Genomic DNA, 27824 nt, shown 5'->3' on the forward strand with positions numbered 1-27824 from the left:
ATACAGTGTTGTTAACTATAGTTACTATTCTGTACATGAGATCCCCACAATTTATTCCCCTTAAAACTGGAAATTTATACCCCTTGACCAATATCTCCCCATTCCCCCCACTTCCCGCCCCTTTGCAAACACCATTCTACTCTCTGTTTCTATGAGTTTGGCTTTTTTAGATCCCACATATAAGTAATATCATACAGTCAGTGTTTTCCTCTAGCTCATTTCACTTCATATTGCTCTCATGGTCCGTTGGTATTGTCCCAAAAAGCAGGATTTCCTTCTTTTTTAATGACCAAATAATATTCTTCTGTGTGTGTGTGTGTGTGTGTGTATGTATGTATGTGTGTGTATATCACATTTTCCTTATCCATTCATCCATCGATGGACACTTAGGTTATTTCCATGTCTTGGCTATTGTGAATAATGCTGTAATGAAAATAGGAGTGTGGATATCTCTTTGATGTAGTGATTTCATTTCTTTTTGATGTACACCCAGGACTGTATAATAGTGATAATTATGATAACTATAATTATTGATATTTAGTGATATTACTGATAATTAGTGATGTTGAGTATCTTTTCATGTACCTTTGGGCCATTAGTATATCTTCTTTGGAAAAATGTCTCTTCAGATCCTCTGGCCATTTTTTAATCAGATTATTTGGTTTTTGCTATTGAGTTGTATGAGTTCTTTATATATTTTGGATATTGGCCCTTATCAGATACATGATTTGCAAATATTTTCTTCTGTTCTATAGATTGCCTTTTCATTTTGTTGATTATTTCTTTTGCTCTGCAGAAGCTTTTTACTTTGATGATGTCCCATTTGTTGCTTTTTCCTTTTGTTGCTTGTGCTTTTGGTGTCATATCTAAAAAATCATTGCCAAGACTAATGTCAGATGTCAAGGAGCTTTTCCTTTATGTTTTCTTCTAGGAGTTTTGTGGTTTAAGGTCTTATATTTAAGTCTTTAATCTACTTCTAAATTAATTTTTGTGAGTAGTATACGATAGGGTTTCAATTTCATTCTTTTGCATGTGAATATTCAGTTTTCCCAACATTTATTGAAGAGTCTTTTCCTCATTGAGAATTTTGGCTCCTTGTCAAATATTTGTTGACTGTATATGCATGGGTTTATTTCTGGCTCTCTCTTAGGCTCCATTGGTCTGTGTGTCTGTTTTTATGCCAGTACCATATTGTTTTGGTTACTATAGCTTTGAATATAGTTAGAAATCTGGAAGTGTTTTGCCTCCAGATTTGCTCTTCTTTCTCAGGATTGCTTTGGCTCTTCAGGTCTTTTGTGGTCCCATGTGAATTTTAGAATTTTATTTCTATTTCTGTAAAAAAATGCCATTGGAATTTTCATTGGGATTCCATTAAATCTATAGATGGCTTTGGGTGGTATGGCCATTTTAACAATAATAAGTCTTCCAATTCATGAACATGGGATGTATTTCCATTTATTTGTATTTTCAATTTCTTTCATTACAATTTCACTTATTTCAGTTTTCATTACAAAAACTGTAAGACACTATTATGGTTTTTTCAGAGTACAGATCTTTTACCTCCTTAGTTAAATATATTCTTAATTACTTTATTGTTTTAGGTGCTATTATAAAGGGGATTGTTTTCTTTGTTTCTTTTTCAGATATTTCATTGTGAGTATACAGAAACGCAATTGATTTCTGTATGTTGATTTTGTATCCTGTAACTTTACTGAATTCATTGATTAGTTTTAACAGATTTTTGGTGTAGTCTTTAAGATTTCCTATATATAAGATCATGTCATCTGCAAAAAGAGACAATTTTCTTCTTCCTTTCTGATTTGGATGCCTGTTATTTCTTTTTCTTGCCTGATTGCTCTGGCTGGGACTACCAGTACTATGTTGAGTAGGAGTGGTGAGAGTGGGCATCCTTGTCTTGTTCCTGATCTGAGAGGAAAAGATTTCAGCATTTCAGGTTGAGTATGATATTAGCTGTTGTCTGGTCATATATGGCCTTTCTTATGTTGATGTACATTTCTTCTATACAGTATTCGTTGAGAGTTTTTATCGTGAAAGGATGTAGAATTTTTGTCAAATGCTTTTTCTGTATCTGTTGAGATGATTGTATGATTTTAAACTTTCATTCTGTTAAATCACATTTATCAATTTGCAGATGTTGAACCAACCTTGTATCCTAGGTCTAAATCCTACTTGATTGTGGTATATGACCTTTTAATGTGCTGTTGAATTGGCTTTGCTAGTATTTTCTTGAGAATTTTTGCATACGTGTTCATCAGTTACATTGGTCTGTAGTTTTCTTTTCTTGTAGTGTCTTATCTGGCTTTGGTATCAGGATAATGCAGGCCTCATAAAATGAGTTTGTATGTGTTCCTTCCTCTTCAACTGTTTGCAAGAATTTAAGAAGGATTAGTGTTAATTCTTTTTCAAATGTTTGGTGGAATTCCCTAATGCAATTAACTGGTCCTGGTTTTTGTTGTTGTTAGGAGTTTTTTGATTACTGATTTAACCTCCTTACTTATTATTGGGCTATTCAGATTTTCTGTTTCTTTTTTTTTTTATTTTTATTTTTTAAAGATTGACACCTGAGGGGGCCGGCCCTCTGGCCGAGTGGTTAAGTTCATGTGCTCCGCTGCGGCCCAGGGTTTTGCCAGTTCGGATCCTGGACGCGGACATGGCACTGCTCATCAGGCCACAACTAGAAGGACTGGCAACTAGGATATACAGCTACGTCTGGGGGGGATTTGGGGAGATAAAGCAGGAAAAAAAAAAAAGATTTGGCACCTGAGCTAATAACTGTTGCCAATTCTTTTTTTTCCCTGCTTTTTCTCTCCAAATCCTCCCAGTACATAGTTGAATATTTTTTAGTTGTGGGTCCTTCTAGTTGTGGCATGTGGGATGTTGCCTCAGCATGGCCTGATGAGCGGTGCCATGTCCGCCCCCAGGATCCGAACCGGCGAAACCCTGGGCCGCTGAAGCAGAGTGCACGAACTTAACCACTTGGCCCTGGTGCAGGCCCCAGATTTTCTGTTTCTTCATGATTCAGTCTTGGTAGATTGTATGTTTCTAGGAATTTGTCCATTTCATATAGGTTATCCAATTTGTTGGTGTATGATTGTAGTCTCTTCTGATCAGTTGTGTCTGTATGGTATCTGATTAATGTCTCCTCTTTTATTTCTGATTTTATTTGCCTCTTTTCTCTTTTTTTCTTAGTCTGGCTAAAGGATTATGAATCTTGTTTATCTAAAATCAGCTCTTAGTTTTGTTGATCTTTCTGTTTTTCTGGCCTCAATTTCATTTATTTCTGCTCTCATCTGTGTTATTTCTTTCCTTCTGCTAACTTTGGGCTTAGTTTGATCTTCTCTTTCTAGTTCCTTGAGGTATAAAGTTAGGCTGTTTATTTGAGATCTTTCGTTTTTCTTATGTAGGCATTTATTGCTATAAACCTCCGTCTTAAAACTGCGTTTGTTGCATCCCATGAATTTTGCTATGTTGTACTTCCTTTTTCTTTTGTGTCACGATTTTTAAAAAATTTCCCTTTTGATTATTTCTTTGGCCCATTGGTTGTTCAGGAATGTGTTGTTTCATTTCCACATATTTGTGAATTTTCCGGTTTTCCTCCTGTTACTGATTACTTGTTCCATACCATTTTGGTCAGAAAAGGTACTTGCTATGATTTTATTCTTCTTAAATTTGCTAAGACTTGTTTTGTGACCAAACATATGATCTGTCTTGGAGTATGTTTTGTGTGTGTTTGAGAAGAATGTATATTCTCCTGCTTTGGATGGAATGTTCTGTGTATGTCTCTTAGGTTCATTTGGTCCAAAATATAGTTCAAGTCCAAGGTTTTCTTATTGATTTTTTGTCCGAGTGACCTATCCATTGTTGAAAGTGGGGTATTGAAGTCCCTTACTATTATTGTATTGTTGTCTACTTTGCCCTTCATATCTATTAGTATTTGCTTAGTATATACAGGTGCTTTATTTTTGGGTGCCTAGATATTTATGATCAATATATCCTTTTGATGAATTAATCCCTTTATCGTTATAAAATAACCTTCTTTGTCTCTTGTTTCAGCTTTTGAGTTAAAACCTATCTTCTCTGAAATAAATATAGCTATTTGTCCTTTCTTTTGGTTTTCATTTTCATGAACTATCTTTTCTGTCCTTCATTTTGAGCCTATATGTGTACCTAAAGCAGAAGTTTGGCTGTTGTATGCATGACATAGTTGGGTCTTGTTTTTTAACCAAGCAGTCACTCTGTGCCTTATGATTGGAGAATTTAATCCATTTACATTTAAAGTAATAATTATTGATAGATAAGGACTTATTAATGCCATCTAATAAATTGTTTTCTGGCTGTTTTGTGGTTTCCTCATTCCTGTCTTCTTCTCTTGCTGTCTTCCTTTGTGAATTGATGAATTTCTGTAGCTTTGATTCCCTTCTCTTTATCTTTTATCAAATGCAAGTTTTTGCTTCTTAGTTACCATGAGGCTTCCATAAAATGTCTTGTAGATATGAGTCTATTTTATGCTGATAACGATTTAACTTCCAATGCATACAAAAACTCTACTGTTTCATCCACCCCACCATTTTTTTTTTTTTTTAAGATTTTGTTTTTCCTTTTTCTCCCAAAGCCCCCCAGTACAAAGTTGTGTATTTTTAGTTGTGGGTCCTTCTAGTTGTGGCACATGGGATGCCGCCTCAGCATGGCTTGATGAGCAGTGCCATGTCCACGCCCAGGATGCAAACCAGTGAAACTCTGGGCTGCCAAAGCAGAGTGCGTGAACTCAACCACTCGGCCATGGGGCTGGCCCCCCATTTTTGTTTTTTTATGTCACAATTTATAAGTAATTTACAAATTATTGTAGCTATAGTTATTTTTCATACTTTTATCCTTTAACTTTTATATTGGAGTTAAGTTGTTAATACACCAACATATTACAGTATTAGAATATTCTAAATTTGACTGTATACTTACCTTTACCTGTGTGTTGTATGCTTTCATGTTGCTAATTGGCATCTTTTCATTTCAGCTGTTAGAACTCCTTTTGGCATTTCTTGTAAGGCAAGTGTGGCGGTGATGAACTCTCTCAGCTTTTGGTTGTCTGGGAACATCTTTATCTCTCTTCGTTTCTGAAGGTCAACTTTGTTGGGTAACGTATTCTAATTGGAAATTTTTTTCTTTTGGCACTTTGGATATATCATACTGTTCTTTCCTGGCCTATATGGTTTCTGCTGAGAAATCTGCTGATGGCCTTATGTGGGTTCCCTTGTAAGTAAGGATTTTTTTCCTCTTACTCCTTTTAAAATTCTCTCTTTGTCTTTGATGTTAGACAGTTTTGTTTTAATGTGTCTTGGAGAAGGTCATTTAGGATTAAATCTCTTTGGGGAACAATATATTGGCTTCATGAACTTGGATGTCTAAACCTCTTCCCAGATATGGGAAATTCTCAGTTACTTTTTAAATAAGCTTTCTGCCCTGTCTCCCTTTCTTCTGGGACTGTAATAATACTTAGATTATTTTTCTTAATGGGGTCCCATAATTCACATAGGCTTTCTTCATGTTTTTCCATTCTTTTTTTCTTTGGTCTCCTCTGACTGGGTAATTTCAAAAGTCCTGCTTTCTATTTCACAGATTCTTTCTTCTGCTTGATCCATTCTCCTATTGATGTGTTCTATTGTATTTTTCATTTCGTTCATTGTATTCTTCAACCCTTGAATTTCTGAGAAATCTTGTGTGATTTCTCTCTGTTAAATGTCTCATTTTTTTTGTCTGTTGTTTCCTGATTTCATGGAATTGTCTATGTTTTCTTGTAGCTCACTTAGTTTCCTTAAAACAACTATTTTGAATTCTTACTGGGTAAATTACTGATCTCCATTCTTTGGGTTTAGTTACTGGAAAATTATTGTATTCCTTTTGTGTTGTTATATTTCCTTAATTTTTCATGTTCCTTGATGTCTTGCGTTGCTGTCTTCATATTTGAAGAAGCAGTCACCTCCTCCAGTCTTTACTGACTAGCTTTGGGAGAGAAATACTTTCTGTCAGCCCTGTTAGGGATTCTGAGGCTTTCTCAGACCTCTTCTATGGGTACGCTTTCTCCACACTTCTTGCTTCCTCTTGTGGCAGAATTCTTAAGCTTGTGTGCCTTCTCTCAGTCCTGCAAAGCTAGACTGGGTGTGACAGCCTCCCTTTTGCTTTCCCTAGGGCAGTGCTGAATATTCAAGATTGTAGTTTCTCCTGGACTGGCTTTCTAGTCACACTCACTAGCCATCTGCAAAATCTTGCTGTCACGGCCATGGGGGGCACACGGAGCTGTCCACGGGTGGTGGTGTGTGTGGGTGAGGCATGCAGAGTGCTGAGGGTGCCCATGGGCCAGTTGTGAGAATCTGCAGGTGAGGCATACGCAGTTGCTCATGGGCAGGACCCTTGATGGAATCCATGTAGTAGTTAGTAGGATCTGTGTCCCTTTGATATGTTCCCTTCTGAGCCCTGGCTGTTTTTCCCTTAGCCACTTACTGCCCCCGTTGTGCAGCTCACAGCTCAGTATTCTGGATGGGGCCTGAGAAATGGGCCTCTTTGGCAGCATCCAGCACAGCCAGGGAGGCCGAGTGCTAATTTACACACACTCACTTTCTCCGGCAGGAGAAATCACTGGCAAGTAAGGGTTTTCTTGGTACTGCGCTGTGTCCTCTTGTGGGAGGGGTGACACATTAAGTCAGACATTTCCTCTTACCCTCTTCAATGCGTGCAATCTCGGACTTTTTGTTTCAACGATTTCTGGAATTTCTTTGCTGGACTCCTGGACTTCCACAAAGGCGCTCTTGTCTGTGAGGGGTTATCATAATTGGTGTTCTTTGGGGAGATGACAGTCAAAAACTCTATTCTGCCATTTTGATGATTTCACTCTCTCCTAAAACTTTTTATCATCAAACTATAATCAAAGTTTCTTTTTAAAGAAAACTCTTGAAACTTTTATGATAACTGTATCACAGAAAAATGATTCACTGTATATTTTTATGGTCGCTCATTATTATTTAAGAATCCGTAAGTGAAGTCTTATGAAAGGTACACAATAACTTGTGATTTGGGAAATTCCAGTTTCTTGTTCCCAAATCTCAATTATTAATGTCTGTCTGGAATTTGGAAATAACATTGGGAAATATAATCATTACCATACTGAAAAGAGAAGAATACATGATTTTACACATACTGAATCTGAGAGCAGAGTTACCTCACCCCTACCCCCGTCCCCCATTTCTCCTCTAGGTTCACCTAATGCTGGTAGCCAGATATGAGGTTGAAGTATTAGTGTCAGGGCTTTCTGAGTAGCCCTAGAGAAAAAACCTGACACGGGTTTCCTTGAAGATCTAGGTCATAAGCCCCACCCACAAGTTCAGGATAAACATTTTAGTCCCCTACTGTTAATCATAAGCAAACACCCTAGTATTACTAGTTATTTGAGGAAAGCCTCTTACGTTGAAGGTGGGAGATGGGAACTAAAACAAATAAACAGAGAAAAGCCACTTGGATGAGACTTTGCAAAGAGAAAAAAACTACCAACAATTCTCTGCCCCCAATTATTAATATATTAAGAGAGACAAGCGATGAGGGTGAAATAAAAACCGTATGCTATAAAGACATAATTAGAAAACAACAAAAGAATTTAAAACATGATGGTAGAAATGAAACCTTAGGAGGATTGTAAGGGGAAATTTCCCAGAAAGTAGAGCAAAAAGACACGTAGAAAATAAAAGAGAGAACACTTAGCAGACTCTTCTGGAATTTAAGTGTCCATATGATTAAGTTCCAGATAGAGTGGCCCGCCCTGTGGCCAAGTGGTTAAGTTTGTGTACTCCTCTTTGGCGGCCTGGGGTTCACTGGTTCAGATCCTGGGCACGGACCTACACACCGCTCATCAAGCCATGCTGTGGAGGCATCCCACATAGAAGAACTAGAATGACTTACAAGTGGGATATACAACTGTGTTCTCGGGCTTTGGGGAGGAAAAAAAAGAGGAAGATTGGCAACAGATGTTAACTCAGGGCCAGTCTTCCTCAAAAAAAAAAAAAAGTTCCAGATAGAGAAAAAAGGGGGACATGAAAAGGAGAAAATAATAAATAACTCAAGAAAGTGACCCGTAATTGAAGGTTAGACTTTTCAGATTGAAGGTACCCACTGAGAGCCCAACCTAATAGATGAAAATGTACCTGTGCTAAGGCACATCATTAGGAAATTTCAAAATAATGGGAAGCAAAGAGATGAGTCTAGGGTGCAAAAAACAGGTCACGTATATAGAATCAGGAATCAAAATGGCTTTGGATTTCTCTGCAGCAACCTGGAAATGAGAAAACAGTGGAGCAGTGCCTTCAAAATTCTGAGGGAAAATGATTTTGAACTTTGAAGTACAGTCATGCACCGCATAATGACATTTTGGTCAACCACATATACGACCGACCACATATACGACAGTGGTCCTGTAAGATTATAATGGAGCTGAAAAATTCTTATCACCCACTGACATTGTAGCTGTTGTAATGGCATAGCCCAGTGCATTACTTATGTGTTTGTGGTGATGCTGATGTGGACAAACCTACTGCTCTGCCAGTCGCGTGAAAGTATAGCGCATACAATTATGCATAGCGCATAATACTTGATAGCGATAAATGACTGGTACTGTTTTATGTATTTACTATACTGTTTATTGTTATTTTAGAGTGTACTCTTTCCACTTATAAAAACAAGTTGATTGTGAAACAGTATGCTATGTTGCACTAGCAGCAGCCTCATGCATCTCACATTAACCGCATCTTTAGATCGCATCATTTTCTCCTGTGCTTGATTTACTCTCATGTTGTTTTGTTCATCTTGGCCCCTGAGAGTACAAAATCCACTGCTAACGTCACCAGTAAGAGGCCACATCAAGTGATTGACATGGAAGCAAAATTAAAAGTGATGAAGGACTGCAAAGGTAAAAAGTCAGTGATAGTTATTGCTCGCCAGTCAGGGGTGTCCCACTCCATCATAGCTACGATCTTGACGAACGAGAGCCAAAGGATGGAAGCTGTTAAAGGATCTGCTTCATTAAAGACAATGAGACTCACAAAAAAATTCAAGAAAGGCCTATATCAGACATGAAGAAACTTCTAATGACCTGGATTGAGGGCTAGACACAGAAGCATGTCCTTCTCAGCACCATGACGCTCACAGCCAAAGCAAAAAGTTTGTTTGCGATGTTGAAAGAAAAGGCTGGTTGAGTTTACTGCTAGCTCTGAGTGATTTAAATGATTCAAAAATTGTTATTCATTACATAACGTGAAAGTGAGTGGTGAGTCTGAGCGCTGATGTGAAGGCAGCTGAAGGATTTTTGGAAACTCTAGGTAAGCTGATTGTGGAGGAAAATTACTTGCCGGGGCAAATATTTAATATGAATTAAACCTTCCTGTTCTGGAAACAGATGCCTGAAAGGACTTTTATCCATAAGGAGGCAAGTCAATGCCAGGTTTTAAAGCTTTTAAGGACAGGATAAAAGTCTTGCTTGGGGGCAGTATTGCAGGCTACAAATTGAAACTCTTTGTGATCTGGCACAATGAGAATCCTAGGGCCTTCAAGAATGTCAGTAAGCATGCATTGCCTGTGAACTACAGGAGCAATAAGAGGTCATGGATGACCTAGTTCGTCTTCCAAGACACCCTCCTGAATAGCTCTGCCAGTGAAATGGAGAAGTACTGTTTGGATACTAACATACCTCTCAAGACTTTGCTTATTGTTGATAATGCTCTGGACATCCTCCTTATTTTGGTGATCTTCATCCCAATATCAAAGTCATGTTTCTCCCTCCAAACACAACCTCTTTGATCCAGCCAGTGGATCAAGGAGTTATAGCAGATTTTAAGGCCTAATGCCTGAGGAGGACCTTTGCACAGGCTGTTGCTGCAAATGAGGAAGACGCTGAGAAGACACTGATGCAATTCTGGAAGGATTACAACATCTCTGACTGCATCAAGAACTTTACTTGGGTTTGGGGTGATGTCACCAAGGAGTGTAGGAATGGCACCTGGAAGAAGACATGCAAGAGCTTCGTCCCTGACAGCAAGGATGAAAAGGTTGCAAAAATCAACAAGCCTGTGGTTGAGATGGCAAATAACTGTAACCTGGTTGTGGGTATGGATGACACCGAGGAGCTCCCAGAGGTGGTTCCTGAGGAATTGACTAATGAGGAGTTGTTGGAACTAGAAGAGGAACCCATGGCTGAAGAAGCAGCAAGAGCAAAAGGAACTGCAGGAGAAGAAAAAGAACCCCCAAGGAAGTTCACAGTTGAAGAGTTTAGCAGAAGCTTTTGCAGACCTCAGCGAGCTCCTTAAAAAGTTTGAAAACATGGATCCCAATATTGAAAGGTTTTCATTAATAGAGAGGAACGTTTATGGTGCTCTATCTGCTTACAAGCAAATCTATGATAAAAAAAAAAAATAAACCAAGGAAACCACCACGGACATATTTCTGAAGAGAGTAATACCTCCTCAAGAAGAGCCTCAGGCAGGCCCTTCAGGACGCATTCCAGAAGAAGCATTGTTATCATAGAAGATGACGGCTCCATGTGTGTCATTGCCCTTGAAGACTTTCCAATGAGACAAGATGTGGAGATAGAGGACAGTGACATTGATGATCCTGATGACTGAGGTCAAGGCTGATGTGTGTGTTTGTGTCTGAGTTTCTAACAAAAAAGTTTAAAATAAAAAATTTTAAAAATAGAAAAAAGTTTATGGGATAAGCATATAAAGTAAAAATATTTTTGTACAGCTATACATGTTGTTTGTGTTTTAAGCTAAGTGTTACTACAAAAGAGTCAAAAAGTTAAAAAGTTTATAAAGTAAAAAAGTTACAGTAAGCTAAGGTTAATTTATTATTGAAGAAATAAAATATTCTTTAATAAATTAACTGTAGCCTAAGTGTCCAGTGTTTGTAACGTCTATAGTAGTGTCCAGTGTTTGTAACGTCTACAGTAGTGTCCAGTGTTTGTAACGTCTATGGTAGTGTCCAGTGTTTGTACCGTCTATGGTAGTGTCCAGTGTTTGTACCGTCTATGGTAGTGTCCAGTGTTTGTAACGTCTATGGTAGTGTCCAGTGTTTGTAACGTCTATGGTAGTGTCCAGTGTTTGCAACGTCTACAGTAGTGTCCAGGAAAGGCCTTGGCCTTCACGTTCACTCACCACTCAGTCACTGACTCACCCAGAGCAACTTGCGGTCCTGCAAGCTTGATTCTTGGTAAGTGCCCTATATAGGTGTACCCTTTTTGATCTTTTATACCCTATCTTTACCTTTTCTATGTTTAGTTATGTCTAGATACCCAATACTTACCAGGGTGTTACAGTTTCTTACAGTATTCAGTACAGTAACATGCTGTACAGGTGTGTAGCTTAGGAGCAATAAACTATACCATATAGACTAGGTGTGTAATAGGCTATACCATCTGGGCTTGTGTGAGTACACTGTGATGTTCACACAGTGATGAAGTCACCTACTAGTGCATTTCTCAGAATGTATCCCATTGTTAAGCAATGCATGACTGTATGTACTCCGCCAAATTATGGCCAGTTGGAATAAAGCTATTGTCAGACAGGCAGTGTCTCAAAATAGTTACCTCCCTTGTCCCCTTCATTAAAAATTATTGGAGGATGAGGAACACCAAATCGAGAGTAAACTAAGAAAAAGGACGACTTGGGATATAGGAAACAAGAGATTCAACAAAGAAGGGAGATGAGCGGAATCCCCAGAATGATGACTAGGCGATTGCAAGGTGCCAGCTGTGTGTTATATGTAGAGGTCACCCACTCTAGTTTGGAGGGCTGTGAATCAAGACAGAAATGTTAAGACAGTAATTACCAAGATGCTTGCTGTCACTGGTAGACCTTTTAAACCCGAGCACAGAATTCCCTGGTGAGCTTGACCCAGGTTTGTCTGTTCTTAGCTTGTTTTGACCATGTGCTACAGAAGTTCTTGCTCTCCCCTCATGCCCTGCCGCCCGGCTCAGCTGAGGATGCTTGTTTCACCTCTCAGATGTATTTGCTTTGACCTACTCCTAGGTCCTGGTGGATAGCCGTGGTGAGCTTAGAAACAATGATGCGCAGGAGCCTGCTCTCTCGCCTGTGTTCTTGCTGTAAGTTCAATACTAACCTACACTACCCTGGTAGAAGCCTTGACTGAGCTTGACCTTTGTGTTTTTCAGGATTCATTTCTTTGCCTGCTAACTTTTCCAGAGAGGAATTCTGTTAACTTTTTGGACAACTGAAACTGGACAGTGATGCAGAGACTGTTCAGTTTATCTTTCCCTATCCTTCTTTACTTACCTTCGTTTTTAAGGACACCGTGCTCTTGTGTATCTGGGTTTATGATTTCTCATCAGGTTTTCAAAACTGAAAATACATTGTTCAGAGGAATATGTATTCGTATGTATTAGGGGTAAAACTAATCAGAAAAGCAAGGGAATGATTAACAGAGAATCGGGATAATGGTTCCCTTCGGGGAGGGAAGGAGGTGGGATCAGGGGGCTTCTAAAGTCTTGTTGAAGATCTTTTTAAAACAGGGCTGTGGATCTATGGGGGTTTGTTGAATTAATTTCTCTTCATATGCATGTATATTTCGTATATTCTTATATGGTTGAAGCACATCAAAATATCTTTTTATTGAGATATGATTGACATAATATTGTTACTTTAATTTATTTATTTTTATGTTACTTTTAGGTGCACAACATAATGATTCAATATTTATATATATTTTGAAATGATTACCACAGTAAGTCTAGTTACAACTGTCGCCATATGTAAATTTTTTTTCTTATGAGAACTTTTTATTTTTAATTTATATATATTCCTGTTTTTTTTTTAAAGATTTTATTTTTTTCCTTTTTACTTCCCAAAGCCCCCCAGTACATAGTTGTATATTCTTCGTTGTGGGTCCTTCTAGTTGTGGCATGTGGGACGCTGCCTCAGCATGGTCTGATGAGTAGTGCCATGTCCGTGCCCAGGATTCAAACCAACGAAACACTGGGCTGCCTGCAGCAGAGCACACGAACTTAACCACTCGGCCACGGGGCCAGCCCCTTGTTATGAGAACTTTTAACTCTCTTAGCAACTTTCAAACATGCAGTACCGTATTGCTAACTGTAGTCCCCATGCTGTACATTACATCCCCATGACTTATTTATTTTATAACTGGAATTTTGTATCTTTTGACCCCCTTCACCTATTCTGCCCCCACCCTCTGCCCCTGGCAACCACCAATCTGTTCTCTCTGTCTATGAGCTCAGGTTTCTTTTTTCAGATTCCCTATGTAAATGAGATTATATGATATTTGTCTTTTTCTGACTTATTTCATTTAGCACATTGCCCTCAAGGTCCATCCATGTTACCACAAATGGCAAGATTTCCTTCTTTTTTATGGTTGAATAATATTCCCTTGTATATATACACCACCTTTTCTCTATGCATTTGTTCATTGATGGACATTTAGGTTGTTTCCATATCTTGGCTTTGGTAAATAATGCTGCACTGAACATAGTGGTGCATGTATCTTTTCAAGTTAGTGTTTTTGTTATCATTTAATAAATACCCAGAAGTGGAATTACTGGATCATATGGTAGTCTATTTTACCACCTATGTTTTTTTCTAGGAACTTTATGATTTCAGATCTTACTTTGAAGTGTGTAATCCATTTTGGTTCATTTTTGTGTATGGTGTAGGATAGAGGTTTGGTTTCGTTCTTTTGTATTTAACTCTCTGATTTCCCAGGACCATTTATTGAAGAGACTATCCTGTCACCATAGTATATTCTTGCCTCCCTTGCTGTAAATTAATTGACTGTATATGCATGGGTTTATTTGTGGGCTGTCTATTCAGTTCCACTGATGTCTTTGTCTGTTTTTATGCAATACCATACTGTTTTGATTACTATAGCTTTGTAATATGATTTGAAATCAGGGAGCATGATGCCTCCAACTTTGTTCTTCTTTCTCAAAATTGCTTGCCTATTTGGGGTCTTGTGTGGTTCCATACGAATTTTTGGCTTGTTTGTTCTAGTTCTATGAAAAATGCCATTAGAATTTTGGTAGGGATTACATTGAATCTGTAGATTGCTTTGGGTAGTATGGCCATTTTAACAATATTAATTATTCCAGTTCATGAGCATGGAATGTCTTTCCATTTATTTGTGTCTTCTTCTGTTTCTTTCATCAATGTCTTATAGTTTTCAGTGTATAGGTATTTTACCTCCTTGGTTAATTTATCCTTAGGTATTTTATTCTTTTTGATGTAATTGTAAATGGGATTTTTTCCTGAATTTTCCTGTCTTTAGTTCCTTATGAGTGTATAGAAACTCAAGAGATTTTTGTATATTGATTTTGTATCCTGCAGCTTTACTGAATTAGTTGATTAGTTCTAACAGTTTTTTGGCAGAGTCTTTAGGGTTTTTTATATATAAGATCATGTTATCTTCAAATAGTGACAGTTTTACTACTTCCCTTTTTTATTTGAATACATTTATTTCTTTTTTTTTTTTTGCCTAATTGCTCTGGCTAGAACTTCCAATACTATGTTGAATAAAAGTGGGGAGAGTGAGCATCTTTGTCTTGTTTCTGATCTTCGAGGAAAAGCTTTCAGCATTTCACCATTGACTGTGATGTCAGCTGTGAGCTTGTCATCAATGGCCTTTATTATGTTGAGGTACATTTTCTCTATACCCACTTCATTGAAAGTTTTTCTCATAAATGGATATTGAATTTTGTCAGATGCTTTTTGTGCATCTGTTGAGATGATCATATGATTTTTATCCTTCATTTTGTTAATGTGGTACATCACATTGATTCATTTGCAGAGTTGAACTATTCTTGCATCTCTGGAGTAAATCCCACATGATTCTTTAAATGTATTGTTGAATTCAGTTTGCTAATATTTTGTTGAGGATTTTTGCATTTAATTTGCAAAATATAGATAGTGCATCTATAAGGGAAATTGGCCTGTTACTTTCTTTTCTTGTGGCATGCTTGTCTGGTTTTGGTATCTGGGTGATTCTGGCTTGGAATAAAAGGGTTTGGAAGTGGTCTCTCCTCTTCTGTTTTTTGGAAGAATTTGAGAAGAATTGGTATTAATTCTTCTTAAATGTTTTGTAGAATTTACCAGTGAAGCCTTCTGGTCCTGTACTTTCATTTCTTGGGAGTTTTTAAATTATTGATTCAATTTCCTTAGTAGTTATTGGTCTGTTCAGATTTCCTATTTCTTCATGATTCAGTTGGTAGGTTGTATCTTTCTAGGAATTTATCCATTTTTTCTAGGTTGTCCAGTTTGTTGGCATGTAATTGTTCATTGTGGTATCTTATGATCCTTTGTATTTCTATGCTATCAATTGTAATGTCTCTTATTTCATTTCTGATTTTGTTTGAGTCCCCTCTCTCTCTCTTTTTTGTTTTTTGATGAGTCTAGCATAAGGTTTATCAATTTTGTTTGTCTTTTCAAAAAATCAGCTCTTAGTTTCATTGATCTTTTATTGTCTTTTTAGTCTCTGTTTGATTTATTTCCACTCTGATCTTTGTTATTTCCTTCATGCTACTAACTGAGCTTCATTTGTTCTTTGTTTTTTTAGTTCCTTGAGGTGTAAAGTTAGGTTGTATATTTGAGATTTTCCCTGTTTCTTAGTGTAAGCGTTTATCACTATGAACTTCTCTCTTAGAACTACTTTTGCTGCAACCCATATGTTTTGGTATGTTGTATTTCCATTTTCGTTTGTCGCAGGTATTTTTTTAATTCTCTTTGATTTCTTCTTTGACCTATAGGTTGTTCAGTAGCATGTTGTTTGTGAATTTTCCAGTTGTCTTCTTGTAATTGATTTCTAGTTTCATAACATAGTGGTTGGAAAAGATGCTGATATGATTTCAATTTTCTTAAAGTTATTAAAACTTGTTTTGTGGGCTAATATTTCTATCCTGGAAAATGTCCCATGTGTACTTGAGTAGAATGTGTATTCTGTTGCTTTTGAATGGAATATTCTGTATATGTCTGTTAACTCCATATGGTCAGTGTGTCATTTAAGTCCAATGTTTCCTTATTGATCTTCTGTCTGGATGATCTGTCCATTGTTGAAAGTGCAATATTAATTATTATTATCATATTGCTGTCTGTTTCTCGCTTTAGGTCTGTTAATGGTTGCTTTATATATTTAGCTGCTGCTATGTTGGGTGCATAAATATCAATGTTATGTCCTCTTGTTGGATTGATCCTTTTATCATTATGTAATGACCTTGTCTCTTATTATAGTCTTTGTCTTAATGCCTATATTGTTTGATTTAAGTATTCCCAGCTACCTCAGCTTTCTTTTGGTTTCCATTTGCATAGAATATCTTTTTCCATCCCTTCACTTTCAGTCTGTATCCTTACATCTGAAGTGAGTCTTTTGTAGGCAGCATATAGATAGGTCTTTTTAAAATCTATTCAGCTGCTCTGTGTCTTTTGATTGGAGAATTTAGTCCATTTACATTTAAAGTAATTATTGATAGGTATGTCATTATTCCCATTTTGTTAATTGTTTTCTGGGTGTTTTGTAGAAACTTTTTAAAAAGTAGATTCCGAGGCCTCACCTTCAGACCCATTGAATCAGAAACTCTCTAAATACTTTCCAGGAATCTGCATTGTAAATTTTACTGTTGGGTAAGAATTATTACTCTGGTTGATCTGTTGTCCTTATTAAGCGTGTTGCCCAGTATTACTGATGTGGTCTGAAGAGTACAGATTGAAGTGGGGCCATTTCTTTCCTACATGTAGTTCCTATGCTGTCATGTATATGAGGAAGTTGTTCCCTTCTACCCACTTACACCAAGGTCTATCATAGGGATCCCTTATCTTTTCATGAGCCTGTATTACCTCATTTTAATTTATGTTAGAATATGTTAAAAACCAAATTACAAGATTTCTGCTGTCACTGCAGTGGGGTTGTAAAAAGTGTAGAGTGAGATATTACATGGTCTCTAATGTGTATTAAAGATGTAAACTTTTTTTTAAGTTTAAGGTGCCAAAGTTTTTTTTAAAAGGAAAGAAATAAAAACCCAAACAAACAAACGCAGTATTGTTTTCAAAGGTGACTTTGCTAGGGGCAGTAATGTCAAAAGGCTCCCATGTGACTTACTACATTTGGACACAGTGAAATCCTGACAGCTGCCTGGCTGTTGTTTTCGTGTTACTTGTATATTTCCTGGTGGAAAATCTAGTCTTTCAGGTCAGTTGTGAAACAGATATCACATGGATATTAGCAGTTTGCTGTGGTGGAAAGGGCTTAGCAACTGAATATTTCATTTAAGATCTGATATCCAGTGCTTTCTTTCTCATCCTATTTTTTTTCGTTTGTAATTTGGGGCAGCGATAATACCTGCTCGGTTGGGAAACTTGGGAGAATGAAATGACATAATTTATGTCAAGCAGTTACCACACTGCCTAGAAGAAATATTAGTTCATAAATATTAGTTCTGTGGGCACCCTTTGCTCAAGCCAGACATCTGGAATTGTCCATGAATTTTTTCAGTCCTTCACCTATCAAAAATCTATCCATTTCATCTCCTTAATAGCTCCAGAATGGGAGTGAGGCATGACCCACATTTTATAACAATTGGGCTTTAAGCTGGCAGTAACTAAACCAATCTTTCAGGACATCAAGTTCCCTTGCACTTTTATTAGTAGTAGTTACTATTAGTTTTCTAAAACTCTAAAAGGATTGTTGTGATTTTCACTTCTACTGGCAAAATGGTATTGTTAGTACCAATTTCATTATAAATTTGCCAGCATTGTCAGAATTAATTATCTTAAAGTTACCCATGATACGTTGAACAGGTATTAAAATAATACCTTTTTTTTTTTTAAACATCGGCACCTGAGCTAACAACCATTGCCAATCTTCTTTTTTTTTTTTCTGCTTTATCTCCCCAAACCCCCCTGTACGTAGTTGTATATCTTAGTTGCAGGTCCTTCTAGTTGTGGGATGTGGGACGCCACCTCAACGTGGTCTGACGAGCGGTGCCATGTCCGCGCCCAGGATCCGAACCCTGGGCCGCTGCAGCAGAGCGCTCAAACTTAACCACTCGGCCACGGAGCTGGCCCCTAAAATAATACTTGATTGTTATTGTTACTTGTGGGTCTTTTTACATTTAAGGTTAACATTTTCACATGTGAATTTATAGGCATGCAGGATATTGTAGTGTAAAAAGTGTACGCTTTGCACAAAGACACTCCCAGGTTCAAATCTAGCCTCTATGGTTTTATGACCTTAGGCAAGTTATATACTTTTTCTAGACTTCCTTTATTACATTTTTAAAGTAGATTAATAAGATTTGGTTACATACAGGATTGTCACAATCATTAAAAGAGATAAATTTATATGAAAATGCAAAAGACTAAAAAGAAGAGCCAAGATGCTTTTCAAGTACAGAGTAGAACAATTTGTTTGATCAGATGTCAGGATTTTTAATGAAACTAGATTAATAAAGACAGTGTTGTATTGGTGCAAGGTTGCACAGTATTCTTGGTTCAGTAGATGAATGGAACAGAATAAGGAATGCACAAAAAACCACATGCATATGTAGACATGATTTATTGGAAAGGTGGCACGCAGAACAGCAGAAATATGATGTTTCAGTAAGTGGTGCTGAGACGTCATGTATGTTCATATGGAACAAAGTGAATCAAGACCCTGCCGCACCACACCCATAATAAATTCCCTGTGGATTGTGGACCTACTTGTGGAAGGCAAAACAATAAATATTTTGGGAGACAGTACAGGAAAATATCTAGGTGAACTTTTATGAAAATTTTTCTTGAATAGGACACAAAAAGCATTAACCAGAAAGGAAAAAAAACGATAAATTGGATTTTATGAAGAGTAAGAACTTCTGTTCATCAAAAATCACCTTCAAGAGAGTGCAAGGCAAGCCATGGAGTAGAAGATATTTGCAGTACTGTGACAAAGGGCTCATGGATAGGATATAGGTGGAACTACAGATCTGTGAGAAAAAGACATCCTAATAGAGAAATGGGTGAGAGACTTGAACAGACAGTTAAACAAAAGGATATCGAAACGTCCAGTAAAAATAAGAAAAGGTGCTCAAAACCACAAGTCTTTAGAAATGCAGATTAAAACCATAATGGCATACAACTACTACACACTCACCAGAACATTAAAATGGATTAACGATAGAGAGTTTGTGGGAATATGGAGCAAAGAAATTCTCATACACTGTTGGTGGAATATATGTTGGTACAAACACTTTGGTAAATTGGTTGGCAGTGTAGAAGCTGAATATATGCATATTCTGTGAACCTGCAGTTCCACTCCCCACAGAAATGGTGTGCATGTGTGCAACCAAGTGGTGTGTGTATGAATGTTTATAGCAGCGGTATTTGTTCTAGCTCCATAATGAGTTGGGGGATTGTGCATCAACAGTATAGTAGGTGAATAAATTGTTGTGTGTTCCTACCTTGGAATACTATACTGTAATGAAAACGAACAAACTGACCTCATACAACAACATGGATGTATCTCAAAAACAGTGTTGAGCAAAAGAACCCACACGTAAAAGAATAGTTGCTGTATGATTCCGGTGTTTAGAAGTCGTGATAGTTACCCTTGGAGGGGGAAGGCTTAGTGATTGGGAGGGGACAGGAAGGGACTGCCAGCTACTGGCAGTGCTCCATGGTAGTTACATGGGTGCTTGCTGTGTTATAATTTATTGAGCTGAACATATATGTTTTTGTGCTTTTCTTTGTGTGTTAAACTTCAATAGAAAAATAAGAACCACCCAGCTTTATAACACCCAGTAAATATTCAATACAAGATTTTCTTTCTTACCTCTCCATCTAATTTGTGAGCATTTGTGTATGTCCTTTGATTAATGATTAATTTGGAGCTTGATATTATAAATTTGAACCCCTTAAAGATTAGATAGGGACAGTTTTAGCCAGCACACTTACAGAAAGTAACTTTGCCCTTGAAAATTCAGAGCTCCAGCTTTTTGTGTGACCCACAAACAGTATAATTTTTTTGAATATGACAGAGGTGTAATGAGACTCTCTTATGACACATTTGTTGTTTCTTTAAATTTTCATTGTAGAAAAGTCTTAATTGTAAGTAGTTGAAACTGTCACTTTTTTGGGTACTTTTTTCTATTGTTCCAAACCTTATTTTTGACCCAAGAGTTCTGTGGCTTTATAAATGTTACATACGTTCCCTGTTGAATTTAAAAGTTTTTATATATATATTTTTCTAGTTACAAATGGAATATTGTTTTGAAATTTATATGTTCTAATTGTTGAGTATTTACAAGAACATTGTTGGTTTTTATGGGTGTCGTTTACATCACGCTTGATTAAACTCATCGATTCTATGGTAATGGTTTTGAGTTGTTCCTTTGTATTGTCTTCCGATACAGTCATATCATTTATATCAACCAGAATTAATAATGGAGATTTTTTAAAACTTTAAAAAAAATATCCTGTTGCACATCAGTATTCTTAATACAGTAAATGGTAATTGAAGTCAGCTTTATTTAGTCCTATCTCTCTCCCTTTTTTAAATAAGTAAAATTTCTCTGTATTTTCTCCACTAAATTTAAGTGGCGTTCTTTTCTAGATTATGCATTCACTCCTGAATACCTAGGAAGGCTCATGGAGTAAATCAGGGGCTCAAACCAGAATTGAAACAGGTTCCAGGCCTAAACCAGGAAGGAGGATCACCCGAGATCCTCAGAGTGCAGACAGTTTTTGCTTTTGACTCAAAATACTCTAAGCATTCGTGTAAAAGAGGTTTTCTTTTCGGTAATGTAAAAGACAAATTCTTTTCTCTACTTTTATTTGTTACTGAAAGAGTTTTATACTTTATTCTTTAAAAATAATTTAGTAGTAAAGAAGTGTCTTAACTTATGAAAGAGATTCTTTAAAGTAATATTATTGCTCTAAGTCTGCATAAACTTGTCGGGTTTTGTAGCTTGCTTTGCTTTGTAGGAATGAAAACAGGTAAGATAGGCAGGATATATCAGCATAGACTCATTAGTGCTGCTGACAGAATGTTATGTTAGTGCATACTATAATTTCTGCGAGGCAAGGGACCCCTTTGAGCCTCCAACGGCCTGAGAAGTTCTTACTTCTTTACAGAGCACCTAGGAGAGAGGTGTGTGTGTTCTGGGTGCAGAGGCCAGCGTTGCTATGGGTTCATTTTCTTAACTCTCTACATTTGTAAACTGTGAAGAATATTTACCATTCCATTTTTTTTTTAATGAAACTGTTGTGATAAAATGCAGTAAGGTCAGTGTGAACATTGAGAATTAAACTATAAATTTAAGGTTTTTTCCCCTCATAAATGTACAGGGATCTTCCTACAGTTTTAGAAAGCTGATCAGGGTTTTTCTACCAGTTTTTTGTCTGTCATGTTACCAGAAATTGTATTTGCAGTCTGAGTCCAGAATGAATTAGAATGTGGGTCTGAAGAAAGTTTCCATGACACAAATCAGGCTGCTTTCAGAGGCTTGCGGTTTTTGTTCTTTTATTATGGGAAATTTCACACATACACAAAATTAAAGAGCATGGGATAACTACACCCACGTATCTATGATCCAAGTTGAACAATTACCTAAAGCTTTAATTTGCACTGATGTTGGAATATTATTATTGATTTGAGGGTTTACATTACTTGTTGTGGTCTATGCTTTTTTCTCCAATTTAAAGAATAAATTTGCCATCAGATGATGCTAAATATTTAGAGCCTAATTTGGACAAGATCCATCAGAAATCATGGAGCATCCTGAGTTTGCTGGGGCAGGTTTGCTTTTTGTTTAGTGGAGGACGCTAAAGAGGTAGAAGTTACCCTTAAAGTGCTTACAAAGTGATGTAAGTATACAAATATACTTAAGTATACTTACATACTTAACATAGATCTACCAGATGAAGAGGCGAAAGGCAGACCAAAAATCTGTCTAAAATGGCCCCTAGTTCTGGCATTTGTATACTGTCATGCGTGGCTTAACAATAGGCATATGTTCTGATAAATGTGTCATTAGGTGATTTTGTCATTATGTGAACATCATAGAGTGTACTAATATGGAACAAAATTTGCCACCCCAAAATGTGTCTCTGTAACATGAAGATTATTTTAGGCTGGTTATTTATTTTTTTTGAGGAAGATTAGCCCTGAGCTAACATCTGCTGCCAATCCTCCTCTCTTTGCTGAGGAAGACTGTCTCTGAGCTAACATCCATGCCCATCTTACTATACTTTCTATGTGGGACATCTACCACAGCATGGCTTGCCAAGCAGCACCGTGTCCACACCTGGGATCTGAACCTGCAAACCCCGGGCTGCCAAAGTAGAACGTGTGCACTTAACCGCTGCGCCACTGGGCCAGCCCCTAGGCTGGTTATTTTTAAGAAACAAAAGACTCAGAAGGGCCAGCCAGGTGGTGTAGTGGTTAAGGTTGCACACTCTGCTTTGGTGGACCAGGGTTCGAGGGTTCAGATCCCAAGTGTGGACCTATACATTGCTCATCAAGCCAGGCTATGGTGGAGACTCACATAGAAAATAGAGGAAGATTGGCACAGATGTTAGCTCAGGGACAATCATCCTCACCCCCCCAAAAAAAAAAGACTCAGAAGGTTTTTCCTGTTACCTTTTCCTTAACTGCCTAAAAGAATTCAGATTCAAAAACTTTTCTCAGGAAGGGAGCTCTCACCTCAGCATACCATGAACTAGGTGGTAGACAAGGAGGAACCTCGAAAAGGCTGTTTGTTGGGCTCCTCTCTGTGTTCTTCTGTTTCTTTGTGCCCAAACACTTGTTTTACAAATGTTTGCTCCTTTTCACCTACCTGTGAATTGCCTTCCTTCCCTTTGAGGCCCCTGACTCTCCCCACCCCCAACATCTTCTTTTGTCTTTAGCTCAGGATGGTTTTTAATGTGAGGGCTTCAGCCATTTTGGCCAGTTACTTGGTTTTCCTGGGTTTCTTCCCTGTATAGGTGTTACTAAACTTTAGCTTTTCTCCTGTTAATCTTCTCATCTCAATTTAATTCTTACATCAGCCAGAAGAACCTAGAAGGGTAGAGGAAAATTTCTTTCTCACCTGCAGTACTTACACAAACCTAGATAGTATAGCTTTCTACATATCTAGCTTATATGGTACTCATCTTATGGGGCCATTGTCGTATATTTGGTCCATTATTGTCCGAAACTTCATTGTGCAGCCCATTACTGTATTTGAAAAGTTAGGCTGACTCTAATCATGCCCCAAGGATTCCCCACCTCCTCCTAATTTCTGTTTCAATATATTTGTCAAATGCCTCTGGCCATAATTTCTAAGATAGATCTCGTTCTGCAATGATAGTGTCTATGATATGCTAATTAGATGTTGGGATGTTAACAACATCCTAAATATGCGTGGTATTACTTGTAAGACATCAATAAACTCTATCTAGGACGTATTGAATCAATTGAAACATTCCCTAACAGAATTGTTTCATATTTCCTTTTTGTGGCGTGTGACAGTGGTGCTGTCTGTGGTAAACAGAGTCAAGTGGAAATCTAGGCAGTCTTTCTAGACTCGAAACTGTGTTAGGAGCAAATATGAAACACTCTCATGCTAATTAGTACTTAGAGGAAAAAACCTTCACTTTTTTTTTTCTTTACAAATAATAAGTTTACTCTGCAAGTCCCACAGTTCACTTTAAACAGATATAATTAACTCTGTAATTAATAAAGTGAATAAGAACTTTAATTAAATCATAATAACTACCTTGGGTGCAGCCAGAAAGGTGCATGAATTTCTCCTTTCAGGGACCTATGAACTATGCGCCCCTCGTTGTATTTCCTGTGAAACTCACCAAGTGAGGGGGTAGATATGACTTTTTTCTGCATTTGATCCTAGTGTATCAGAGTGTAACATTCACCTTTAAGGGTTGTTCTTTTATGAGTCTCTCAATTAATGTCTTTACCTCCCACTCCTATAATTGGATGAGAGCAGTCAAGATATAATTGTAGCTCTCCTAACCCACCCTGTTCTGAGTTTTCCCAGGCCCTAGATGTCTCTTCAGTGCTAAAATAAAGACCTGGGGAATTTGAAACTTTCTGGCTGACAATTGCAAGAACGTTTATGCTAACATAAGGTAGACCACTTATGCTGGTCTTTCAAATGTGGTGGTGACTTTCAAATGTGCAGGCGCTTTTCAGAATGGATGTATCAGACCTTATGCAGATGGATCCTTTGTGTGGTGGAAAAGTGTGTGCTTGGTGTGTCCTCCAAGCAATATCTAATTGTAAAGGTTAGTTATTTAATCAGTAACAACTGATAATGGGCTTTTAAAGCACATTGTAGCTTAGATTACTGTCCTTGGAATTAAGTACTCAAGATCATGCGCAAGTATGGCAAGCTACTGATGATTCACACCTCAGAGCCACTAACACAATTTATACAAATCATTAGCCTAATAGAGTTGTTCTCCTGCTAACTGGCTGTCGTCATTTTTGACTCATGGCTGCCTGGTGCATCAACTCTAAACCTTCACTATGGTTGTAAAGCAGGTTTCGCATTGCCTTTTGTCCTGCGATTCTCAGAGGTTCTGTATAAATAATAGTGGGTGGCAAGTATTCAGTGTCTTTACAGTGCAAAGAAACCACGGACTTGAGAGGTGTGTTATTTAACCGGTCAGCTGGCTTTATGCCTCTGCATCTGCGAACTGTGTAGCAGTTTTCAATGTTCAAGATTTTTAAAAACAATCTTATAAAAGTTGGTTGTATTGGTGTCACTGAAATTTAACCTGTCTGATTTATCTATGGGCTAAAATTTGTTTTTCGTGTTGTATGTGATTCCATAACTTTTGTTTTGATCTTGCAAAAGTCAGTCTTCCTGAAGATTATGCTTTAGTGTTCTTGGAGTTTCATCCTGCATTAATTTAATTAATAAGTGATTGTAAGGGGAATTTTTCTACTGAGTTCAAGTTACACGGACACTTTCTGGATTGGGTACGAGATCTGAGAAGACAGAAGAGATATCACTGGTCCTGCTGTATGTGGTTCAGAAACTAAATGAAAGAGCAGTTGTCTACTTTTGCATTAGTCATTTTACCAACTGATGATTTCAGCAGCTCACGAGAGTCTTGGGGCCTTTTGCTATGTCTGCTTCAAATTGCGTTTCCACTTCACAGCCCTCACCTAGGGCAGTGTATTTATGTGGTAGTGTTTACAGATGATTAATATTTAAATAGAAATGTGCCGCTTAAAGATCTTTTTAAAGAAGGGAAGCTGAGGTGGAATAGTGAGTGGGATGACAGTCAGCCCTTTTCTTCTGGGATTCCAGAATTTTCAGAAAAGCCCTGGCTGTCTTGCCACTCATTTCAATTAGAAGAGGCTTGCCATTGTTATTTATGAGGTTTGGAAAGTGTAACATTTTAATCATCTAAGTTTCTTAGAATGTAATATGCTTGATTAAAATTAAGAATATTTTAAGCGTAAGAAGAATTTAGAGGGGCTGGCCTAGTGGCGCAGTGGTTGAGTTCGCACGTTCCACTTCTGCGGCCCGGGGTTTGCCGGTTTGGATCCCTGGTGCGGACATGGTACTGCTTGGCAAGCCATGCTGTGGTAGGTGTCCCACATATAGGGTAGGGGAGGATGGGCATGGATGTTAGCTCAGGGCCAGTCTTCTTTAGCAAAAAGAGGAAGATTGGCGGCAGATGTTAGCTCAGGGCTAATCTGCTTCAATCAATCAATCAATCAATAAAAATTTAAAAAGTTAAAAATTTTAAAAAAAGAAGAATTTAGAGAATAACATAACAAATACCCATGTATCTGATCTACTTCTATCAAATCTTGTTATTTTCTCATACTTGCCAGGCTTTTTCTTTTTTTAAGAAATAAAACCAAATGGTTACAGTTGTAACACCCTGCCTAATCCTCCCTGAATCTCTTTTTCTCTGTTCTTTCTCAGAAGTAACCACTGTCCTGATACATATTATTATATATAAATGTAGCTGTACACAACATAACTTCATTTTCCATGTTTTCAATAATGTATATACATAGCATCATACTTTAATACATATCATTTTGCAGCTTGCTTTTCATTAATTCAGCATGGTGGTTTTTAGCTGCAGACATGTTGATATTTGCAGGTTGGTCATTCATTTTAGTGTTATATAGCATTCCATTAAATGTATCCATTATAATGGGTACATTTCCTGTTGGTAGGTATTTAGGTTTTTGGTTGGTTTGCTTTAACAAAGAATGTGGCAGTGAGTATTCTTGCTGGGGTCTCTTTGTCTACTTGTGAGAGTTGCTCTAGGCCCTAGAGTCTAGGACATATATGCAGAAGTGCACTTGCTAGGCTGAAGTGTATATGCATCTTCAGCTTTACTAGATATTGCCAGATTGTTCTCTAAAGTATTTGCATTAATTTATACTCCCACCAGTAGTGTAAAAAGTTTCTGTTCCATATTCTGATCATTCTTGGTTTTATCAGGCTTAAATTTTTGGCATATGATTGGTATGTAATGGCTTTTCATATTGCTCTAATTTGCATTTCCCTAATTATTAATGAGCATAAGCACCATTCATTCTTTCAGTGGATGAATTGATACTGCTAAATGACAGGCAAAGTCCCATGTGCTTATGTTCTAGTAATGGGAGATGAGAAATGAATAAACAAGAAAATGCATAGCATTGTCAACCTTAAAAATAAAACAGCCAAGGGGCTGGCCCCGTGGCCGAGTGGTTAAGTTCGCACGCTCCGCTGCAGGCGGCCCAGTGTTTCGTCAGTTCGAATCCTGGGCGGGGACATGGCACTGCTCATCAAACCACGCTGAGGCAGCGTCCCACATGCCACAACTAGAAGGACCCACAACGAAGAACATACAACTATGTACTGGGGGGCTTTGGGGAGAAAAAGGAGAAAAATAAAATCTTTAAAAAAAAATAAATAAATAAAACAGCCAATTATTTTACCAGCAAAAGGAGTTTATTCAGAAATAGCCAAAGAATTGCCGTTTGGGTTGTGTGTGCTATGGTGGACCATAGGCAAATCCAACAAACAAGGGAGAAGAACGTAATTTTTATAGAGGAAAAAGGAGGAAATTGGAAGAGGTGGTTTTGAACAAACATCCGTTGGAGAAAAGCAAGACTTCAGAGTGGTGATGGTTTCTCATTGGCTGACTTGCTGGCGTAGTCACTTTCTGTTTGGGATGCAATATACATTTCTTCCAGTAATTGACAATTCTTTCCTGTTGAGACTTCTTTCTCTGGGGTCTGTAATTGACTATCTTTCCTATAATTGAGCTCAGTGGTACTACATGGGAGCTCCTCCTTCAGGCCTCCTGACTCCATTTTTAAATAGGGTTTCCCTTTATTAATTTTCACAGTATCTTAGATGGCAATAAGTGCTATGAAGAGAGAGAGAGAAGAGAGCAAATACCATGTGGAAAACTGAAGGAAGAACATTCCAGACAGAGGGAATAACAAATGGGAAGGCCCTCACGTGTAACATGTTCACAGAACTACAAGGAGGCCAGGGCAGCTGGAGTAGAGTAAGTAAAAAGGATAGAAGGAAATGAGGTGAGAGAATTAATAGGGAGCCTTATAGACTATTGTAAAGACTTTGTCTTTTACCTTGAGTGTGATGATTACGATGTGTTATTTGAGGGTTTTGAAAAGAGGGGTGACATAATTTCATTTAGGCTTTAACAAGATAACTCTAGTTGCTTTGTTAAGGGGACACTGTAAGAGAGGCTAAAGGAGGAAATAAGGAGACTAATTAAGAGACTGTGGTT

General features: G+C 37.6%; 1 protein-coding gene across 21 annotated transcripts in view; it reads left to right on the forward strand.

Moving 5' to 3' along the window:
* COA1 (cytochrome c oxidase assembly factor 1) overlaps positions 1-27824 on the forward strand; it is a 93070-nt gene that overhangs the window by 10921 nt on the left and 54325 nt on the right. For 5 of the 21 annotated variants that reach the window (XM_070504344.1, XM_070504348.1, XM_070504359.1 and 2 more), the window contains exon 2: positions 5033-5064. The exons of 7 other annotated variants lie outside the window; for them this stretch is intronic. In XM_070504344.1, coding sequence (XP_070360445.1) covers positions 5033-5064 — 32 coding nt within the window. Of the gene's footprint in view, positions 1-5032; positions 5153-12080; positions 12155-27416; positions 27582-27824 lie in introns of those variants that run through there. 9 more of the 21 variants (XM_070504370.1, XM_070504416.1, XM_070504387.1 and 6 more) reach the window with 4 other exon arrangements.

The sequence above is a fragment of the Equus asinus genome, chromosome 1, assembly GCF_041296235.1.
Source record: "Equus asinus isolate D_3611 breed Donkey chromosome 1, EquAss-T2T_v2, whole genome shotgun sequence".
Taxonomy (NCBI): domain Eukaryota; kingdom Metazoa; phylum Chordata; class Mammalia; order Perissodactyla; family Equidae; genus Equus; species Equus asinus.